The sequence below is a fragment of the Tursiops truncatus genome, chromosome 16, assembly GCF_011762595.2.
Source record: "Tursiops truncatus isolate mTurTru1 chromosome 16, mTurTru1.mat.Y, whole genome shotgun sequence".
Lineage (NCBI taxonomy): Eukaryota > Metazoa > Chordata > Mammalia > Artiodactyla > Delphinidae > Tursiops > Tursiops truncatus.
Genome location: NC_047049.1, coordinates 26328442 through 26346953, shown reverse-complemented (window position 1 = coordinate 26346953; position 18512 = coordinate 26328442). Strand labels below are relative to the sequence as shown.

Here is an 18512-nt window from a genome sequence, read left to right as displayed (position 1 = left end):
TTGGCTGCAGTATAGACACAAATGTACCTCCGTACTAGAGGCAAGGTTGGGATGTTTATACAAAGGAACTTTCATTAGAAACTAAAGGGAATTCCCCTCTCAAAAGAAAACACTTTGAAATTAACGAAGATGTCTGTAAGTTAGAAATTCTGGATTTGACTTGTAAGAATGTTTAGCCAAAAGACAGCTTGCTTGGCATAGTCTTCAGGACATCAATCACCTTTCTCTTCCTTGTCTCCTCTAAGGATGTGGGAGGGAGATTCGGGGGCCTCTCTGAGGTCCAGTAGGTTTCCAACCCTTCCAGAACCTGTGTCTTGATCTCCTGCCAAGGGTTGGCCATACTATAGGAAAGGAAGCATTTTCTCTGGAATCCAAAAGGCTGTATGAATTACGGGTTGTGAGTTATGTGCGGGGTAGGAGAGACAAAAAGGCAGACAGAGCCTGTGCATAGCCATTGTGTTTTATTGGATCCGGTGTACTTCTTATTTTACAAAAATTACAGAGGAACCAAAAATGCAAAGCAGTCAACAGTGTTCTGATAGGAAAGGGGGCTCCCTGGGGACCCTCCCCTCAGATCACAGCTGACTGGGAGAGTGAGCTAAACGGGACAAGCAGATATATTAAGGGGTGGCGGCACGGCAGGGGTGCTGACAGTGAGGTGGGACCTGGGTCCTAATGTTCCTGCCTTCAAGGTGTGCTCAGGGGCATCTCTGGGTAGATTGAATAGAGCAAGAGGAGACTCTGGGTGGGCAATTAGGAGGCTATGTCGGGGGGCAGGAATAGAGCCTGGGTATATCACAGAGTCTAATAAATGCCCCCACACTGGGTTCAAATCTATGCCCGCCTCCTTCCTTCCTTTTTCTTCTAAGGCATCCACTGTGTTGTCCCTGACTTACTCTGTGCCTCCAAGTCGAGAGGAAATGGCAAATGAAAACTTAAGTTGTAGCCATCAGAGAGGGTAGGCTGAAACTTTGGCAGGTATCAGCCAAGACAGCTCCCACCTATCTTCCCCCCACTGCCACCACCACTACACAAGCAGGAAGGGAGGAGAGGAGGGAATGAGCCAAACACCAGGATCCCAGACTCTCCTGGGATACTTGGAAATTTTCTGGGGTATTTCCAAGGAAACAAGGTCTTCTGAAGAGCCTGGAAATTCATATTCTGACAGCTTTGAATGGCAGACCTGTAGAGCTGAAAGCTATAGCCTGGCATGCTCTCACTGATAATCCCCAGGCCCTTCTGTTCTCTAACCCAGCTACCTCCTAGGACCTATGCACTGGCTCAGGCCCAAGATTACTCCCTCTACATTCTTGTCCACCTCCTACAGGGCTCTCAAAGGCCCTGGTCTGAAAGGCCAGTCAGTGCCAATGACAGAACAGCCTTTCTGTTAAGGGGGTCTTAGGGGAAATGGTTATGAGATCAGGGATGGGGGAAGCACCATAGCAGGAGACATTTTGTCTAGCATTGTGGTTTCTCAAGTGGGAGTGGAAGGGGGAGGACCACTCAATTCCTGTAGCAGGGGCACCCTCAGCACTGAGTTTCAGACAGGAAGGGGGAGCTGTTGGGAGTTGGGAACACCCCACAGATACACTCTGCCCACTCTATAGCCCCCTCAGCTCCAGCAATCTGAACCACTGAATCCCCAGGCTCTTGGATTCCTATAGCCCCCAGGGTAGAGCTAGGATGAGGACAGACCTGGGAAGAGAAGGGTGAGGTCCACCTGGACTAGGGCTACAGCATGGTCCCCCCAGGACAACTGACCCCCCTCTCCTGGGGAGCTAGATGACATTGTCAAAGAGCTGCATGGACCTCATGATGTTCTCGTCCTGTAGCCATGGTGGGAGAGAGGCAGATTGGAGAGAAAGAAAAAGAGCTTATCAGAGACAGGGAGAAGGACACTGACTCAGAAATGGGGACATTCAGAGACAGAGAGAGGCAGTGAGGAAGGAGACACCCAGAGAGGTGGCGAAGGGACAGGCCTCCCCAAGTTATGAAGGAAAAAGATTCAGAGGTAGCGGTGAGTTAGGGAAATAGTACTCTGCCCAAAGGAGCCTTCTCTTACATCATTGAATCAGGCCCTGAGTCCAAACCAGGGAAATGTAGAGGGCAGGGCCCTGTACCTTTTGACAAGATTCAATGAATTCCTCAATAGTCACCACGCCATCTTTGTTCCTGTCCATCTTCTGCAAAAAAGTAGTCAGGTAGGGAAAACAGAAGGGATGACAAGAGAGAGGCAGGCAGAACTCGGGTAAGTTCCCTTCTGCGACCTCACCTCCTTCCCTTCACTCTAAAACCCAGCCTACCCAGTCCCAGGCACCTGGAAGAAGCTCTCCACGTGTTCCCTTGGGGCCTCCTCCCGGAGTGCAGGATATGTATACTTGCCCATCATGTCATAGATGGACTTCATGATATCAAGCATTTCCTGTTAGGCCGAGAGAGAAGAGGATCCCTCCTCAGAGCCTCCAGCCTCCAAACTAGAAGGCCTAGAGCCTAGGGCAGACCCCACCCCTTGCTGGTGATGTATATGTGGGTCACATTTCCCTCCTATGGGCCCTTTACACCTCCCCACACACATACAACCCCTCCAGCTGTTCAGTTGCCTTGTACCTCCTTGGTGATGCAGCCATCCTTGTTGAGGTCATACAGGTTGAAAGCCCAGTTCAGCCTGTCATCTGTGGTTCCCCGAAGAATCACTGACAAACCAGCCACAAAGTCCTAGGAAGGAGGCAGGGGAAAATGGGTCTTCTGATACCTTTCACCCAACCCTCTCTCTGGGTCTGGCCTGGCCCTGAAGCCCCAGGAAACATGCTTCCCTGGCCCACAGTCTCCAGCTCACCTCAAAACTGACTGAGCCATCATGGTTGGTGTCAAAGGCATTGAAGAGAAAAGTGGCATATGTGCTGGAGTCTGCAGGATAAGTGTGGATGAGTAAGCTTGGCTTCCAGACAGGAGAGGACTTCCTACCTCCCTACCTCTGTGGGGCTCCTCAGACCCCATTCACTTGGCATTTCCAGCCCTCTCCCCAAGTCAGCCTAGAGATGGACAGCTGCTTCTTCTCAGGACTTGTCCCCTCACCTCCTTGAGGAAAGAACTGGGAATAAATCTGCTTGAAGTTCTCCTCATTGACAATTCCGCTGGGACATTCCTGGGGGTAGCGTAGGGAAGGAAACCAGACTGAAGGAAGAGACAAAACCCCCTTCCACTCACCGCCCCTCACCCCCCAGGTTCCCACCCAACCCTCCCTGTCCAGAGACTCCCAGAGAGAGGGGAAATCTTCGTGTCTCCAGGGGGCTCACCATATAGCTCTTCTCCTGGAGGAAAGACTTCTCCCAAGCGCACAAATAAAAAACACAGAACTGACAGACCAATCTACAGGCTCCGCCCCTTCTCAAACCAGCAGGAACCTAGAAGTTTGGTCTGTGGTGGAAGGGGAGCTGTCCCTTCTCCTCCCCTCCCCTGTCACTCCTCAAAGCCTCCAGGCCAACCTTTCAGAAAAGTCCTGGATAGGCCCTGCCCCTCCCCAGTTTGGTTCTGCTTTGCACTCACGTTTTTGAAACCCCGGTACAGGACCTGTAGCTCTTTGCGCGTGAACTTGGTTTGCTCCTGCAGCTGCTCCAGACCCTCGGGCCGGTGACACACGGTGGACAGTTCAAACTCATCCTCCACGCTGTCTGCGGGGTGGGGGCGGTTGGGGGGGACAGCCGCGCCTCAGGCCTGTCCCCCACGACCCCTCTTCAAAATCACTGAACCATCCATCCCCCCCATATCCGACGCCGGAGACCAGCCTGCCAGTTCCCCGGACCCAGAGCCAAGAAGATGCTGGTCGGCTTCGAGGTATATCAGCGGGCCCAGGCCAAGGCCAGGCCTGGCCCCAGAGCCCGGGGTCTGAGTCAGCGCTGGCCCCTGGGCCCTTGATCCATGGTTGGAGGGGAAGGCCCCCAGCCCAGTCTTTGTCCCAGAAGGCCAGGAGTAGGAAAATTGGGTTGGAGAGGGGGCTTCTGAGGGTTCGAGCTCTGGGCCTCCCCTTACCAACTCAGATCCGCCCGGTCTCACCCTTGCCCCGCCCAGATCCTTCCCTCCAGCCAAGCCCCGCCTATCCCAGCCATGCCCGAGCCATGCCCCGCCCAGCTCCAGCCAAGCCCCCTCCACACCCCACTCCTGCCACAGCACTAGTGTGCCTTAGAGAAGGCCACCACCCCTGGCCCTGTATCAGCCCCGCCCCTGTTCCCAACATCCATTCCCCAGGCAGGTGCCCCCACCCCAGGCTCCCGAAGTCCCCCGCCCCCGCCCCCACCAGGAGAGTAAGTCACCTGGGTCCAGCGGGCGGGGTCTGTGGGGGCGGAGGGAGGCTGGGGCGGCTAATGCTGAAGGGAGCGAACTGTCACCGAGAAAGCGGAGGACCCGGCCAGCTGCACACACCTCGCCCCTCACACTCACAGCAAATCTCACAGACCTGCGTGTTACAGTGCACACACCCCAGCCCCCCACGCGCACAGAGGCACACGTAACGAATGAGCACAGACACACACGAATCGGACCCCGCGCACATCCCCCTGCCCTTTTTCCGAATCGACCCCCATTGTGGGACCCAGCAGAATCAAACACAACGACCTTCTCAAAACCGGGCCTTTATAGCTTGCAAAGATGCAGTATGTATAATCCTGTGAGGTGGGCAAAGCCCAAATGAGGAAACTGAGGCCTACAGACAAAGCGAGGTCACTCAACTGGGGACCAGGCTGGTACTAGGAAACTCAGGTATCCTGGCATCTGGAGGAAGGCGGGCTCCATCATTACACTTGCATCCATCTAGTCAAGGCATTGATGACCTACATCTCAAGGCCCAAAACATGCCCAGGGGCGGGGAGGGCGGCCAGACACTAACCCCAGCTAAGCCACGCACAGACCCTCACAGCCGCCTGGTCCCACCCCTGCCACACTGGTCACGCTCACACAGGCTCCGAGTGGCCTCAGCCTGTCACACCGACCACGCCCAAACACCCAGATCCTGCCCATTTCTTACACCCAGATGGCCCACACACACTCAGGCCCCGCCTCCAAACTGACCACGCCCACACATTCCGCTCTGCGCTGCGTAGCTACGCCCCCTCACACTCCTGGTTAGTCAGTGCCCAGCCCACCTCCGCCACATTGGTCACGCCCACACACACTCACGCAGGCCGGCTCCCCTCACACCGGTCACACCCCGACACATACGGGCCCCGCCCCCGGAAGCACAGGAGAGGCACTTGCTTTCACTGACTGAGGGCAGGGCTTGGGGCCCGCAGCAAGGCAGCAGCTTGAGGAACCGCTGCTTCAGCGCTTTTTTAGTGGGCCCTGGAGGGTGGCCTGGGAAGAGAGAAGACCCCAGGAAGGTACATTAACCCCACTGTCCCTCTGTTCCTTGTACCCTCCCCACCATCACAAATCAACCCTGGCTGGGGGCGGGTGTTGGGGGAATATGGGGGGTGGGTAATGGTGAGAGTAGCTGGGGCCGGTTAGGGGAGTCCAGTGGGTTTCACAGGCATGGAAAGTCCACCAAGGTGGCTCCGCACCTTGTATAAAGGGACACAGCTGGGAACAGCGAGGTGGCCGGGGGTGGGGGGAGGAAGTAGCATTGGCCTCAGTCTTTGTTGACCCAGTGTCCTTGGCTCCAGTGCTACAGCTGGACCTCTGAGGGTGATGTCCAACCCGGGGGCTGCCTGCCTCTCTCACACACACACAGTGACAGGTGTGTATACATAGTATGATAAATCAGAGTGATGGATGCCACATAAGGACCGCTTGATACCTAGTACCTCATTCATACCCAGTGGCCTCCCAACACATGCACACACACACACAGACATACACACTTTGACCTAGTACTTCTTAATACAAACATATACAAATGTGACTGACCTGGGAAAAACATGACAGACATACATTAGGAACCATACAGGCCATCTTACACACAGCACGATCAAACCACACAAGAACACACAATGACCCTGGGACATCACATCACAGTGTGGTCACCATGACATATCAAGGTCACCACACACATGCCCATATCATATTGTGACCTAGGTGCCCATGGCACCCAGATACCTAAGACTGCACCTCACCCACAGAACCTGCATTTGCCCTGGGTACACCCCCACCTTTCTTGCCTATAACCCCTCATTCCAAGGCACCTAGAATCTTCCCGCCAGCAGAACAGAGTTCTCAGAGAACTCATCCACCCTAAAAGTGTGTCCCTTCCCAGTCTTTTCCAGTATGGCTTACTCTTTGAAGGTGAAATGATAGCAAACTTTCAGGCAATGACAGACCTTGGAGATGAGTATTTTGTTGTAATGTGGGACTACCCAGAGCCCACTGATCACAGTTCCCCTCACTTCCTCTTATTTACACATGTGTCCTACGGCTCTAATTGTATCCCAGGGAGACCCTCCAAGTTCCTGTTGTGTGTCTATCTCCTGGCTGCACCCACCTCCAGACTCGAGGGCCAGAGCTCACTGGACCTGGCATACTGACTGAAGCTGGCCTCAGTCCATTCCTGGAGGGGCCCAATTTCCTTTAGTTGTAGATTGGCACCCCAGCTCCCTTGCAGGCCCTGCCTTCCAAGCCGGCTCCACCCTCAGGAAGATGCTGTGCTCCCAGAAGGGAACTGCTTGAAGTCAGCACCTCCTCTCCCTCCCATTTGTCCTCTCTCCCCAGGAGCTATGGAGAGGTGGGAGGGAGGCAGTGAGCTGGGTGAGGGATCGATGGCGGCCTGGCCTCTGGCCCAGGGCTCCATTAGCCTGGACTTTGGTTTCCCGAAGCCGATTGTGCCTGGGGCCTCTGGTGGTGTAGTAGCCTCTGGACTGGGGGTTGGCTTCCCCCGCCTCTCCCAACCTCCCCCTCTTCACACATCCCCCCATCTGGTCCCCTGCCTGCTCCAAGGACTCAGTCTCCTCTTGGCTCCTCTGAAGGTGGGAAGAGAAAGGGGGTGCCTTCAGCAGACAGGATGCCTCCCCCCTTCCCACCAATAGTCTAAAGGGGATGGAAAGTTAGAGCCCGACTGACTTCATCTTTTCAGGACTGGATGAATCCCAGTTCATCTAGGACCAATCCCTGCGACCCACCCCACCCCACCCCAATAAATGCAGCAGAGGATGGAGGGTAGACTAGGAGTTTTCTGCTCTTACGGAATTCTAGAGCAGGCAATTCACGGACCTTCTTCCCTAGCTCCTTTCACATTTTTTCAGTTCTCCCAGGTGTCTACCCTGCAGTCCTCTTATCATGGTTCTTGCCTGTTTTCCTGTAGCCATGCTATGGAGCTGCACAGGTCTCGGCATGAAGAAGAGGGAGAGGCTAAAACTCCCTGGGGAGGCAGAACATGTTCCTCTCTCTACCTCCAGTATCACTCTCCCCACCTGACTTTCGGGTTGGGTGGAGAATTGCCTTCCCACTTCCCACTCTAGACTCTGGAGCCCATTCTGCCCTTAGATCCTGAGAGGACCTGGGAGAGGCAAGGCGGCTTGGGAGGTAGGGTCCCTGATCCGATCCACCCCTCACTGTCCTACCAGATTTGTCTATGAATGTCTCATTCACAGTGATCCCACTCCTGTCCCTCCAGAACCCACCCCATCCCTAACCTTGGGTATGGAGCTGGTATAACATCAGGGAACTCTGGGAATAGCCACACACACAATCAGATGCCCAAAGAGGCTCAGCCACACACTCCATGCCCCTCAGGCACAGTCACATCTGCCATCTCATAAAGCGACACACTCTGTCACTCAGACACAGTAAATCACACCCCTGTCACATACACAGGCTCAAGTAGTCATACGTTTTGTCCTTTCTCACACACATGAACACACAGCCACACCCCCTGTATCTCTCACACACTGAGTCCACACACACCCTGTAACCCACACCTGCAAGGATGGAGGTGTGGTGAGTCACACACATCTTCAGAGCCGTTGTGGGTCCCTGGCCCCAAAAGGGACTCCCCAGAAGTCTGGTGTTATCTCAGGACCTCTGGAACCTCCTTCCTCTATTCCAGATACCCCTGCCTGTCTCCAGACTTTTCCTCATTCCCCCCAGTTTCCCCTTATCCTCAATCCCAGGCCCCCATGCTGTACCCCCTCATCACCTCCCTGGCTCCTGGCCCTCTCTCACCTCCCTCAGACACCCAATCCCCCAGATTCCCTCCTCGCCTCCCCCAGGTCCACTCCTTGAGTCCCCCTCTTTGCCTCTCCCAGATGTCCTGTTCCCCCAACTCCCCTCCCCCAGATGTCCCATCCCCTCACTAACCTGCTTACCCCTGCAGCCCTCACCCCAGTCATAAAGTCAGAGTAATCTTCTCCCCAACCCTGCAGGCCACTGTCCTTCTAGCCAGCGGGCCAGACATGCCCAGACACCTGGGTTACCTTCCAAGGAGACAGGCTCAAAGAGGCCAAACTGCTCCAGCACCTTGACAAACAGGGCGAGGACCACAAGCACAGCGACCATCTCCAGCCCTTCCAGGTTCATGGTGGGCCGGGGGCATGGCCCCACAGGCTGAGGCTGGCCCTCCCTTCTCACACTTCCTCCCCCTCAGGCTCCCCAGCCTGAGTAGGACTGCCCGCAGTCTCCCTCCCCCTCTCGCTCCCCGGATCTCCTCCCTCTCCCCCTCCCCCCGCCTCCCCACAGGCCTCCCAGCCACAGCCTCCAAGCCACAGCCTCTTCCTCTTCACGGGGCCACTCCTGCCTATGGATTGGTATCTCCTCCAGAGCTTTTGGTGTGAAGGCTATGGGCCAGGCCAGACCACAGAAGGGGGGCAGTGCCCTGCCTCTGCCCGAGACAGCTTCCCTCAGACAGCCTGTGGCTACTCTGTACCAAAGAGAGGGGGCAGAGGGAAGACCTGTGCTTAGAGAGAAGGCAGGGAAGGGCAGGGTGTGTGTGTGTGTGAAACTAGGAGCTGCCCATGCATAAGTAATAGATGTGTGAGTCAGAATATGTTATGGGTGTCTGAGTGTTTTCTTGTGTGTATATTCCTGTATGTGTATGGAGAGTATGTGTACCTCCTCTTACGTGTGTCTGTGTGTGTGTTTACACATGATTGTGCACCTTTCTTAGCGGTGTGTGTGGTGTATATGGGTATGTAACCTGGGTGTCTGTGGGGTGTGTGTGTGAGAGTGTATTGGAGTATTTCTGAGTGTGTATGGGGTGTGAGGTATCTGTATTTTAGCAGGGTTGTGGCATGTGGGTCTGAAGATTGGTAGTATGGATGTGTCATATAATTAGGAGTATGGGTCTATGGTGGTTGTGTAATTGTATCTGCATGAAAGTGTATGAGAATATAAGGGAGGAGAAGGTGGTGACCTCTCCAGTCAGGAGGACACCACCACCATCGATTGCGGTTGTCATGGAGACTGAGAGGCGGGAAGCACTCTCTTCCCACAGGCCACAGGGAAACTGAGGCCCAAGGGAGGGAGGATTAGGTCCAGTAGCCTGGGCAGGAAACAGCCCCTTAGCCCTATCATGACCCTTTGGGGAGGGGACTTATTGCAGCTGCCTTTGGGACCCAGAGAATCAAGCTCCTTGGGAGAGGAGGGATGTGCTCTTCCTTTCCACCTGGCAGGGGCCTCACCCAGGAGCTGCCAAAACCCTCCCTGTTCTTTGGGAATCTTTACTGAGCTGATGGAGAAACCCAGAGTAGGAGGGAAATCTGAACCTTCCAAGGGAGCCACACAGCCCCGCTGTATTCCTGAAGCCCCTCCCCCGTCTTCCAGTCTCCCTCAAAGTGGTGGTGATGGCGGCGGTGGTGTCTGTAGTGGGGTGGGGAGAGGCTTGCAGAACCAGGGAGCCAGAAGATAAGAGCCTCTGGGTTACTGCCACAGCTGGCTAGGGATTGAGCACTCAGTATGTGCTAGATAATGTGCTATGTGCTTACAGACATTATCACATTGAATTTTCACAATAAGCCTGTGAAGGAGGTACTGTTATCCCCACGTTATGGGTAGGAAAACTAGACAAAAGTAGCTTAAGAAAATCTCCAAGATCAGTAAGTGTCAACCCAGCCTGACTCAGCCTGTGCTCTAAACCACCACGCTACACTGGCTCCTTTCATAGACGGCTTGCTCACACAGGAGGCCCAGTTTAGGGGGATTAACCCAAGGGACCCTTGCCACCTCGTCCAGCTCTGGGATGTGTTTCAGCCTCAATTGTGGGGTGGGGGTGGGGATGGGGGCTAGTCCCTACTGCTTCATTTGAGGTTCACGGATCTGCAGTTCTACATGGCCACCACTGGGGGGTCAGGCATTCATCTCACACCGTATCTTACCCCTTCCCTCTCCACCGACCCTTCCAACATCCTTGGGAAGGAGGGTATGCCTCCGGCAGGCTTGATCCTCTGCTTGTCCCCCCTCTCTCCCCCAGGAAGAAGTCAACTCAGGGACTGTTTTTGGCTTCTCACACCTTTGGAGGTTACAGGTTTACAGATGAAATGAGCAAGCATCTCCCTCTCACCGTCCAAAATCCATGCCTGGGATTTAATACCCTTCCCGCACCCTCATCGGCAGATACGTTTTTTTGAGCCAGTTTCGCCTCCTCACTGTCCCCCAAACACACCAAACCCAGTGCTATCTCTGTGGCTTTGCTCCTGCTACTCCCTCTGCCTGGAATGAACTCCCTTTTGCTCTCCTATCCTACAGTTCTTACCTGTCCTTTAGAGACAGCTTAAATTCCCTTCCCTTCAGAGCCTCCAGCCCTCAGCAGGCTCCCAGCTACCTGAAATTCTACGGTAGCCCATTGGGCCCTCAAAACTCAGCACCTAAGTCTGTAATGTTATCAGTGGGAACAGTAAAAGGAGGCAGCATAGCATGGTAGGTAACAGTGTGGGCCAGGGTGCCAGACTCCCTGGGTTCAAATCCCAGCTCTGCCCCTTGGAATTAACTGGGAAAGTTCTTAATCTCTCTGTGCCACGGTTTCCTACCTCATATGGTTGCTAGGCCCTCCTAAATGAACTAATACACGGAAAGCTGTTAGAATAATTCCTAGCACAGAGTAATTGCTTATAATTGTTTACTGCCACTATTAATAATATTATATTCCCCCCTTACATATCTTAGCAATTTACAAAGCATTTCCACAAACACTGTTATTTCCATGTCTTCTCATGACAACCCCATGAGGTAGGCAGAGTGAAAAGTATTGTGCCCATTTCACTGATGAGGTAAATGAGGCCCAGAAAGGTAAAGGAACTTGCTCAAGGTCACCTAGCTAAGAGGAGATGTTGCAAATTTGAACTCAGGTCTTTCTGGATCAGTCCTGTTTCCTCAATTAGATTCCAAGCTCCTAGAGGGCAAAGATGTTAAAAAATTGCACCTATACAAATTGAATGCCAGGCTCTGAGCTGGTGCCTGTGGAACAAAGGTGAACCAAACAGGGTTCTGGCTCTCCTGGGCAAGGAGAGACAGCCCACTGACAGAACTATAAGGTATCTACTCATTCAAAAAATATTTGTTGTGTGCCTACTATGTGGTAGGAACTGTTCAAAGCAGGCCATGAAATGAGCTCTAGTCTTCTAACTGGGAGCCCAGGAAAAACCTGGAGAGGGTATTTTTTGAGCTGGTTCTTAAAGGATGGCTAAACTGTCAACAGTCTGCCTTAACAAAGGGACCAACATTTATTGAGCATGTTTTGTGTCCTTGATACTTTACACATGTTATCTAATTTAGTCCTCATAATAGACCTGAGGGGTAGGGTCTATTATTCCTGTGTTTACAGCTGAAATGGTCAGATTGAGTAGCAGTATACCCATTTTGCAGATGAAGGAACTGAAGCTCAGAGAAGTGATTGTCCCAAGATAACACAGATGATAAAGGATAGATGGAAACTTGAACCAGAACCAGTGATCTGCCAGCTCCCTCAGGCTGTCTCTCCAACGTGTGTGGAGGTGTCAAGGAATCCTGAGTGACTGCAGCTTAGTTGGTATTGGGGTAGATATGAGTGATAAGACCAGAAACGGGCAGATTCCATGGAGCCTTGAATGCCAAGCCAGGCTATTTGATTGGAAAGAGGCAGAACAGCAGCATCTCCTTGCTCTCTGCTGCTGATTCACAGATGGACAGATTGACAACCGTTTAGCCGGTTGCCCTGTCTGCAGATCCTCCTCTTCTTTCTCTCACCCTCACCCTCAACCTTCAGAGACCTTGACCCAGCCTCACAGGACTCAAGGTCCTAAATCAACCAGGCCTCTGGTGAGAGGATCTGATAGAAGTGAAAGAGCAAGTTGTTTTTCAGGCTCTCTCCCCACCCCCCACCCCCACTCAGAGACCTCTCAAGTCTCTGGGCTCTGTGAGAAAGTTGCCTGGGTCTGTCCTCCCCAAGCATCCCTGTGCCACCTTGCTCTTCACCCAGAGGAGTGAAGTCTTAATGAAAATACTTCAGGCATAGTGAAGGCTGAAGGGAAAACTATCTTGAAGCATTAAGTGAGCCCTCCCTTAGATCCCTCAAATCTCACCACGGAGATACACCTATCATTTAGTTATTTACCTCCCGAAGTTCAAACCCAGAGAAATACTGCCTAATGAAGGGGGCCCATAGTATGTAACTGTCCCACTTTCCCGTCTGCCCTTGCTCCCCTAGTGAAGAACCCAACCAGTAAAGACCCTTCTGTCAGCCCTCCAGCCCCACTCCATCCCCAACCAGGCCAGAAGACAGAGCAGCCCCCAGCTGCATCAGGTAATTAATGATCTCCTTAGGCCCTGGGGCTATTTTAGGGCCTGGAAGTCATGCCTGCTATGATTGAGAGCTGGCCCCGCCTGGCTCCAGCCATCTGTCACTTGAGACAGGCCCAAGCAGGGGGCTTGGAGGACACATGCTTCCCAAGAGACATCCAAGCATGGCTTTGGCTCAGCCCCATCTCCTCTCCTTCTGGGAGCACATTGTAAGGAGAGGCCTGCTTATACTCCAGGGGCTCAAGGGGATACTGTGCAGACAGCCAGAGAACTACAGATCCCAGAATGCCACCAGGCTAGGATGTTTTGGTCTCCCCAGGTCAGGTGGGGAGGAGTTGCTGGGTTCTGTGGGCCCTGCCCAGGCAGCTCTAAGGAAACCCAAGTGGAGGTGTGCATAATCTCAGCAGTGCCATGATATGACACCCACAATCCATGTCATAAATTGAACAAATCCCACACCAAGGTACAACCTTATGAAGTCTATACAGCTAACTTAGTGTGACTCAGGAACCCCCAACCCAACTCTAAAGCATAGAACTCCAGGTACATGCAGTCTTAGTGTCACAGAATTCCAGGGATACGTAACCCTAGGGGTGCACAGCCCCAGTGATCACAACCCCATTGAGGCACAAACCCCCTTAATACAGACTCCCAGAGATAGACAAAACGGTGACATACAATCCTTATGCCGTACAAGTCTATCCATCCATCATGCATAAACTCACTAGCTGAGTTCATGTTGGTCCAGTCCCACCTCAGGATTTTTTCCTTCTGCACACTGCCCCTAGTCATCTTAAGATCCCATTAAACTAAGCAATTCAGTAAAGAGCTTTGCCTTTTCCCTGCTCTGCTGCAAGCTTCCTCCCTTCATCCCTGTGAGGGGCCTTGCCCCTTACATCCACCTTGTTGAGGCCCCCACCTCTGCTCTCAGTAAGGAGCCCTGCCCCCTCTTCCACCATTGTGAGGGACGATGATGCCCCTTCTCCTTTCCTCTTTGAAGACCCCTATGTCCTTCACCTTCTCTTTAAGGGACCCTATCCCAAGCTCCACTTCTGTTGGAGTCTTGCCTTTTAAACTCTTTTCTTTGAAGGATCCTGCCCCTTCCATCTCTGTGAGGGGCCCTTTCTCTCCCCACCTCTGTAAGGCTCCTATCCCACTTCGCTTACTTTTTGAGGGGTCCAGCCCTTTCCTCCCTTCCTCATACCTGGCGACAGCGACCCAGTCACCAGCTGGTAGAGGGATCGCGCTGCCTGCCCCAACGGGCTCCGGAACCTGCGGGGGCATCTGTTCATGGTCCTGCGGTGAGCACAGAGGTCAAGCTCCGCCCCCAAGGCCCGGGGCGTTCTGATCTCCGCCCCCAACGGAGTGGGCCCTGCGTGGGCGGCGCGGGAGGGCCGGACCCATAGGACCAGGATCTCAGGCAATAGAGCCTCGGTCCGCTTCCCGTCTTCTCCCGGCCACACGAGGGGAACTCACCCTGGCCTCAGCGCCTGAAGCACCCGCCCCCCAAATTCCCAGACTCGGGCGGGGCGGGGCCGGGGGGGAGGGGCGGCACGGACTCTCCCTCACAGCCTTTTCTGGGAATATTTTCTGAATTTCCGGTGGGGAAGGGGGCACCCGCGGTTTTTGAAAAATGAGCTGGGGAGGGAATGAACATTATCTTTCATTGCCCCGCTTCATCCCCTCATTCTCTGCCTGTCACACCCCTCCTCTTCCCATTTTGACACAAAGATGCGAAGGGGTTTAGACGACCTAGTTGTCATGGCAACTCCCCACACTTCCATACTTCCTGGACCAATGGGCGCGAGAGTAGGAGGGAAGAGGAGGAACTGACCAGTGTATTGGAGTGACAAAGGGGCTGCAGGGACGTGCCCCTACTGGTCTGTCTTCTGTCTCTGAATATCTTTTTCTTGTAACTGTTTTGTGTCCCTGTGTCCTGGTGCGGCGGGTTCACACTCTCCCCTCCTATGCCGATTGTCAGCCAGATGCATCGAGGAGAAGCCCCCCTACCCACAGTCCTGGCCCTGGACTCATCCCTATCTGGTTATACCCAAAGTAAACCCTTCCAGGACCCACTAACGCCTTTAAACTTCTGACAGAGCCTATGGGGATCCCACTCTTCCGACTGGGATCCCGTATTTTTGGCTGAAAATCCTACATTTACGAGGCGAGAGTCACCCCTGAACTCCATGGAACCTTGCCACTTGATTTGGCAACATCCTCATCTGGAATCAGCTCCGCAAGCATGGCTCCTCTAAAACCACACGGGGGCGCGCCAGTCCGGGAACGATATTTATGGCCGGAGGGACGCAACTCCGGAGATCCCAGGCCGGGACCCGAGCTCAGGACTTGGCCCGGAGGTGCTAGATGCGGGGCGGGGCGGGGTGGGGTTCAGATTGTTTTCTCCTAAAAGTCTCCTCCAGATTTTTTTTTTTTTTTGCGGTACACGGGCCCCTCACTGTTGTGGCCTCTCCCGTTGCGGAGCACAGGCTCCGGACGCGCAGGCTCAACGGCCACGGCTCACGGGCGCAGCCGCTCCGCGGCATGTGGGATCTTCCCGGATCGGGGCACGAACCCGTGTCCCCTGCATCGGCAGGCGGACTCTCAACCACTGCGCCACCAGGGAAGCCCCCCAGATTTGTTTTGAGCCTGGGGTGGGAGTGGGTAAGGAAAGTGGCTGAGGCAACCCAGGATGACCTGAGGTATGACTTTAGCGCCCCCTCCCTGTCAGCCTGATAGGCCGGGATGACTGAAGCCAAAGAATACCCCCAGGTCCGATTCCAGGAATCCCGCCTGCACAAGGAAGGAACATTGGGAATTTGGCTGGTCCTGCTGCACTTCCGCCTTGCAAGCGCTTCAGCACCGCGGACAACGACTCCCCATCCGGCTTCAGCTCAGGCGTCTCCGAGCACCCACCGCCTTAACACCGGCTTCCCAACCCCATTTATCTCCCGCTGTAAGATAAGCCCTCCTTCGAAAGGAGAGCTCCTGGTAGTCTTATTTCTACTTCCCAAGTCGCGTGTGGAGCTATCTACAGCGAGGATGCTGATGACGTGGAACACGATTCTTGATGCTTGTCAACATTTGAACTTTCTATTTCCCTTGGGGGGCAGGCAGGTGGGAAGTAGTATTTCCCATTTTACAGATGAAAAAAATGAGGCCCAGAGAGCAAAAGTCATACAGAGCTGGGATTCACACTTCTATTCCTGCACCTTCCCGTACAAGGGCTTCCCCACTTCCACCCAATCTCTGATTCAAATAGCCAAGTGGGGAGCAGATGATTCCACTAAAGGGGAGAATCAGTTAAAGCAGGAAGAAAACACTGATTAATGTGGTGCTAATGAGGGCGCTGGGGGCCTTACTACTCTCAAGGATCCTGAGTTGGTGAGAACACAGTCTAAAGCAGAGCTAGTCACCTGCACCTTTGTAATCCATCCAGGCCTGAGGCACATCTAGGGCACATCTGGGGCCTGCCTGAGTGGAAGGGCTCCCCCTTCTGGGAGTCTGGGCATAGGGACGAGAACCTCCCCAGGGTGTGTTAGTCAGGGAGACACTTTTTCAAGGTGTTACAACCTAGTCCTCTCCTCATCCCCAAGTCTTAACCTTACTCTCCTCAAGACAAGGACAAGGATCATGGCCTCCCTTCACCTCCCCAGCTTGTTTCAGACACAGGGCAAACAGTCTCCCTACTCCCATTCTCTGTTGGAGTTCTTGGGCAGGCTGCACAATGAGAGACAGAAACACACGTATATGGAAATGTACACAAGGTGACACAGTCACCCACACAAACACGTGGATCTGCCTACCAAACCCAGGAATATGCACAGGCACAGATGTACTGGTCTCACATACCTCCCCAGTGTGGGAGAGAGAGGATGCCTGAGCAGCAAAGTGGTTTGGGGGGATACTTAGAAGGGGAGGCCACATGGCACCTCCCAGGCCTAGAGCTTCTACCTCTGGGTCTGGAGGGGAGGCTAGAGGGTTTGTTTTCCTCTGGGTTTGGGTGAAGTTCTGGGAGGGTTGTTGGGGGTTGAAGGAGCTTCAGTTGTAAGAATGATCTCTAAATACTTTGTGGGGGGGGGGTGCTGATCCAGCATTAACCAAAGCCTCCCCACAGGAGCTGGTGACGCTCCTGGAAGCCAGGCTGGGTAGATGGACACCAGAGTCCTTCCTTGGGTCGACCGGGGCTATTTGTGGAAAACATGGGGAAGCAGTGGTGTGCACGAAAGACCCCCTTCTGCCCCAGGAAGCCAGAGAGGCAGCAAGGGTAAGACATGCCATAGACACTCACAGAGCCCCACTGCAGACATCACCACGTGAAAGTACACAATCAGTATCAAACACCAATATAACCCGCACAGTCTCACAATTAAAACACAACACAACCCACTTTAACACATGCTTGTCCCAGGAGGTTCACAGTCATAAAGTCTTACAAAGAGACATACCACCATAAAGTGAAGACCTGACACATACTGGTAGTCACATGCCTCTTCATACAGAAAATCACACACTCAAAGCACAGAGTTGCACACAGAACAGAGATACTTGGTTAAAACAACTTCATTAGTACAATCAGGGTCCTACACAACTTCACTGAAACATCTGACAAGACATACAATTGCACAATCACAGGCAATCACACTCACCCTGGCTGTCACCAAGCCCAGGGCACATGGCAACCAGCTGTGGGAGGCGCACACACATATATACACACAGACACAAAGAATGACAGGCGCTCTCACACGTAACACCTCCCACTATAGACACCCTCCTAGCCTTGTGTCATGCATGCCCACACCTGCTGCCTCTCCCCACCGGCCCACGTGCTCTGCCCCCAACCCTTCCACCACCACCACCACCCCCGCGGGACCCAAGGCTTTGAACCTCAGTGTCCTGCCGCCCAGAACAGCCGGGAGGGTACCTGGGAATGGGTCAGAGTGTGGGTAAGGGCCTGGCAGGGGTTAGAGGGGCTTAAGGGTCTGGGGGGATGGAATCTACCCTCCTTCCCCCGATTCCCAAGCCACTGACTCACCCGTGAGCTGGTCATAGGATCCGTCCAGGTCTCGGGAATCGGACAAACTCTCCTTACGGCCCTGGCCCCGCATGGCCCCCGGCGCCCCCCTCCCGTCCCAACGTGGGCCGTGGGAGGGGGCGCCGGGTGGCTGGGATAGAGAACTCACACGGCGCCCCCTGGCGGCGTAGTGCGCTGCCGGGGGCTGGTGGCTGGAGAGTCAGCGCTTGGGCTAAGAGCCTGCGGACCGCCGCGGTCTAGGGCCCACCTGGGGATCCTGGGGCAGGAGCGGGAGGCTTGGACAGTAGGTGAGCGCAGAGCCGGAGGCAGAGTGGAGCGGAGAAGAGCCCGGAGCTGGAGCCGAGCCGCCTCTCCTCCCGCCCCCTCCCCGCGGCTGTCACCGCCACCTCCCCCCTTTGGCGCTGCCGGGATTGGCTCCCCCTACCCCCGCCCCCTCCTCTTTGCAGTTCGGGGGAGGCACCCGGTGAAAGGGTGAGCTGAGAAGTGCGGGGAGGGAGACGAGCTCTCTGGCAACACTACCCCCTAAACCTGAAGTCCCGGGTCTTGCGGGTGGAGGAGGGAACAGGGCCAGAAAGGCTCCGCTAGGAGGAATCCCCGCCCCCGATTCTCAGCACTCCTTCCCCTACCCTCAGCACTGGCCCGGGTACGTATGAGTCCCCTGTTCGGTCTCCCTGTCAGCCCCTATTTTCTCTGTTGTTCTCCACCCATGTATGAGTCTCTTTGGCCCCCACCAGTGCCCACCCTGCTTGAAGGGGGTTAGGGATGCAAAGGTCAACTCAGCCTCTAA

The 18512-nt window shown here is 54.3% G+C and overlaps 1 protein-coding gene across 6 annotated transcripts; it reads right to left on the bottom strand.

The window, feature by feature from the left end:
• Positions 1 to 446: 446 nt before the first annotated feature.
• On the bottom strand, positions 447 to 18042 carry KCNIP2 (potassium voltage-gated channel interacting protein 2). Of its 6 annotated transcripts, XM_033841744.2 has the most exons (10): positions 17726 to 18042; positions 5251 to 5346; positions 4311 to 4409; positions 3547 to 3671; positions 3076 to 3145; positions 2837 to 2907; positions 2608 to 2715; positions 2318 to 2422; positions 2121 to 2183; positions 447 to 1826 (listed from the first exon to the last, which is right to left on the bottom strand). In XM_033841744.2, the coding sequence occupies exons 1-10, from the start codon at positions 17796 to 17798 to the stop codon at positions 1779 to 1781; spliced, it is 858 nt and encodes a 285-aa protein (XP_033697635.1). In that variant the 5' UTR covers positions 17799 to 18042; the 3' UTR covers positions 447 to 1778. The 6 variants fall into 6 exon arrangements, with proteins under 6 accessions (XP_033697635.1, XP_033697637.1, XP_033697632.1 ...); XM_033841746.2 differs by lacking the exons at positions 4311 to 4409; positions 5251 to 5346; positions 17726 to 18042 and adding an exon at positions 13895 to 17684; XM_033841741.2 differs by lacking the exons at positions 4311 to 4409; positions 5251 to 5346; positions 17726 to 18042 and adding an exon at positions 8397 to 8592.
• Positions 18043 to 18512: the final 470 nt, after the last annotated feature.